The following is a 2,291-nucleotide window of genomic DNA, read 5'->3' on the forward strand; positions in this document are numbered from 1 at the left end:
CTAACAAGAGAACACTGGTAGTAAGACAATCCTGCTTTTTGTACCACCCCATTCCTCTGTTCTTTATCTAAGTCACAATCCACCTCTATTCCCAATGTTTTTTCTCATTCATTTCTACTGACCACTTTACTATTGGAACAGTTTATGTCTCTTTTTTTTTTAGCTTAATCTATTTTTCTTCATATATTTTTACAAGAAAACTATCCTTATTATTTTGTGGTTGAAAGTTATTCACGGATTCTTTTGACTTTTTTGTAGCATGTACCTACTCTTGCACCCTGGGGGTCTCCAGGAATCAGACTCATCATCGTTCACAAGGGGGTTCTGATGTCCTTGTCATAAGGCTCCATCTGTCTGCAAATAATCCAGTCAAAGGAGCCAATTGCATTGAGTTCCTTAATGTGGCTTTCCAACCTTCAGTCTCAACGCCAGTTTTTATCTTGTATATCTAGTCTCTCCTGTTAAAAGTTAAACTCATTAACCAAAATTTATACAATCTGATTATTACTCACATTTTTAATTAGCTTATCTACAAATATTTATTAAGTATCTTCTATGAGTAGGAAACAAGGATACTTCAACTGCAAGCAAGTCTTTCCATAGTCCTTGATCTCCTATAACTTGCTGACTCATTCACAATATTGCAAGCAAACTGGTGTTCCTTCTGTTCTTTCAACAAATCAGTATCCCCCAACTATTAAGCAAGTTCCCCAGTAGAACGGACCTTGTCTCTTTAACCACTCTATCATCAACACAGAAAAACAACAACGTTGGCACATAGTAGGCATCCTATAGATATTTGACGAATGAATTAATAAATGTGCATTTTGTCCTCCTCTCATAAGCAGTGTAGCGGAGAATATAAACAAGTCAATACAATATAGTGTGCTGTCTTATATCTGCTATCTTTATACTAGTAACATACACCTTTATTACAAAAATATTTAATCAACTTACTTTTCCATGACTCATTTCCGTTCTGTGCAGCTAATTGCTGTCTGAAGCTCATCTAAATCCTACCCTTCCTTCAAGACAAAAATGAGGTATTATCTTCTATAAAAGGTAAAAAGATAAAGCCTTTCCAATTGCTGCAGACTCCCATCCATCTCTTCCTCTGGACTCCTCTGTAACTACTGTTCACCTGCTGTTCAATCTAATTCTATTTTAAATCATTACTGACCTATTCAAATGGACATACTTTATACTCCCAAGCAGATTGGCAGTCTCTCAGTGATCTGAAGGTTGTTCGTAACTTTCTTTTCCCATAATTTTATCTCCACTTTATGTAACAAAATTGTACACAGAGTTTTATTGCTGATTGTTTGGCTTTCAAAGGAACTCATGTCTACTTTTCTCATTCACAGGTTTGAGCTTTCTGAAAATGCAAGAGAAAATATGAATTGTGCTTATTTTCATAATGGGAAAATTCATCCTAGCTTCTGCAAGAACAAACATTATTTAATGTGTGAGAAAAAGGCAGGCATGGCAAAGGTGGCCAAACTACTTTAATGCAAAGAGTTGGGGAGGTTGTCACAGACAAATGCTTGATTGTATAATAAAAGATCTGGATGAAAGAATCACTAGCCATAAAATTACTTATTTCTTCCTTTATTCCCCTTGGAGTCATTATGTTTCCTACCAGCAGCACATAGTCCCCTCTTTATATATCTCTTTATACGAAGGGATAACTTGGTCCCTTCTTTGTACATCCAGAAGCTAGTCTCTGAGTTGATCTTTTGTTTCCAATTGTGCTTTTTCTATTAATTTCCATCTTCCTGTCTTCCATTCTTAATTATCTCAACATTGTATTATTCACTGCATCTTCAGACTTAAACACACATATATTTTCAATTGGAACAAGAAAGGTTTGGACTTAGTTGACTTAAGCTATGCAAAATATTTAAGTTTCAGAACCATATAAAATACCCAAGTTTGAAAGACAGCACAAGGCAGTGGGAAAAATATGAATCTTGGAATCAGAAGAACAATTTAGATGGTGTGATTATCTAAAGTACAGCCATGGGCCAATCATGTAGTCTCTTTAACTTCCATTTTCTCATATTTAAAACTAGAGGCCTGGTGTATGAAATTTCGTGCACTGGGCGGGGGGGGTGTGTGGTGCATGTTTGTGTGTACAATGGAGTGTGTGTTGACATATATGTTTTGGGGAAATGTGAAGGGGAAGATGATAATGGAGGACTTGGAGGCTGGGAACAGACCGCCCCTTAAGGTGGCTCTTCCACAAAATACCGACTTCTGCGATGGGCCACAAAGTTTCAATTGCACTGTAT

The 2,291-nt window shown here is 36.5% G+C and overlaps 1 protein-coding gene across 2 annotated transcripts in view; it reads left to right on the forward strand.

Moving 5' to 3' along the window:
* The window catches only part of CLEC1B (C-type lectin domain family 1 member B), a 12,516-nt gene extending 10,939 nt beyond the window's left edge, over positions 1-1,577 (forward strand). For both annotated transcript variants that reach the window (XM_015571184.1, XM_006774802.2), the window contains one exon: positions 1,365-1,577. In XM_015571184.1, the coding sequence (XP_015426670.1) occupies positions 1,365-1,509 (145 nt within the window). In that variant the 3' untranslated portion in view covers positions 1,510-1,577. The remainder of the gene's footprint in view (positions 1-1,364) is intronic.
* Positions 1,578-2,291: the final 714 nt, after the last annotated feature.

Source organism: Myotis davidii, unplaced genomic scaffold (assembly GCF_000327345.1).
Source record: "Myotis davidii unplaced genomic scaffold, ASM32734v1 scaffold188, whole genome shotgun sequence".
In the NCBI taxonomy this organism is placed as follows: Eukaryota; Metazoa; Chordata; class Mammalia; order Chiroptera; family Vespertilionidae; genus Myotis; species Myotis davidii.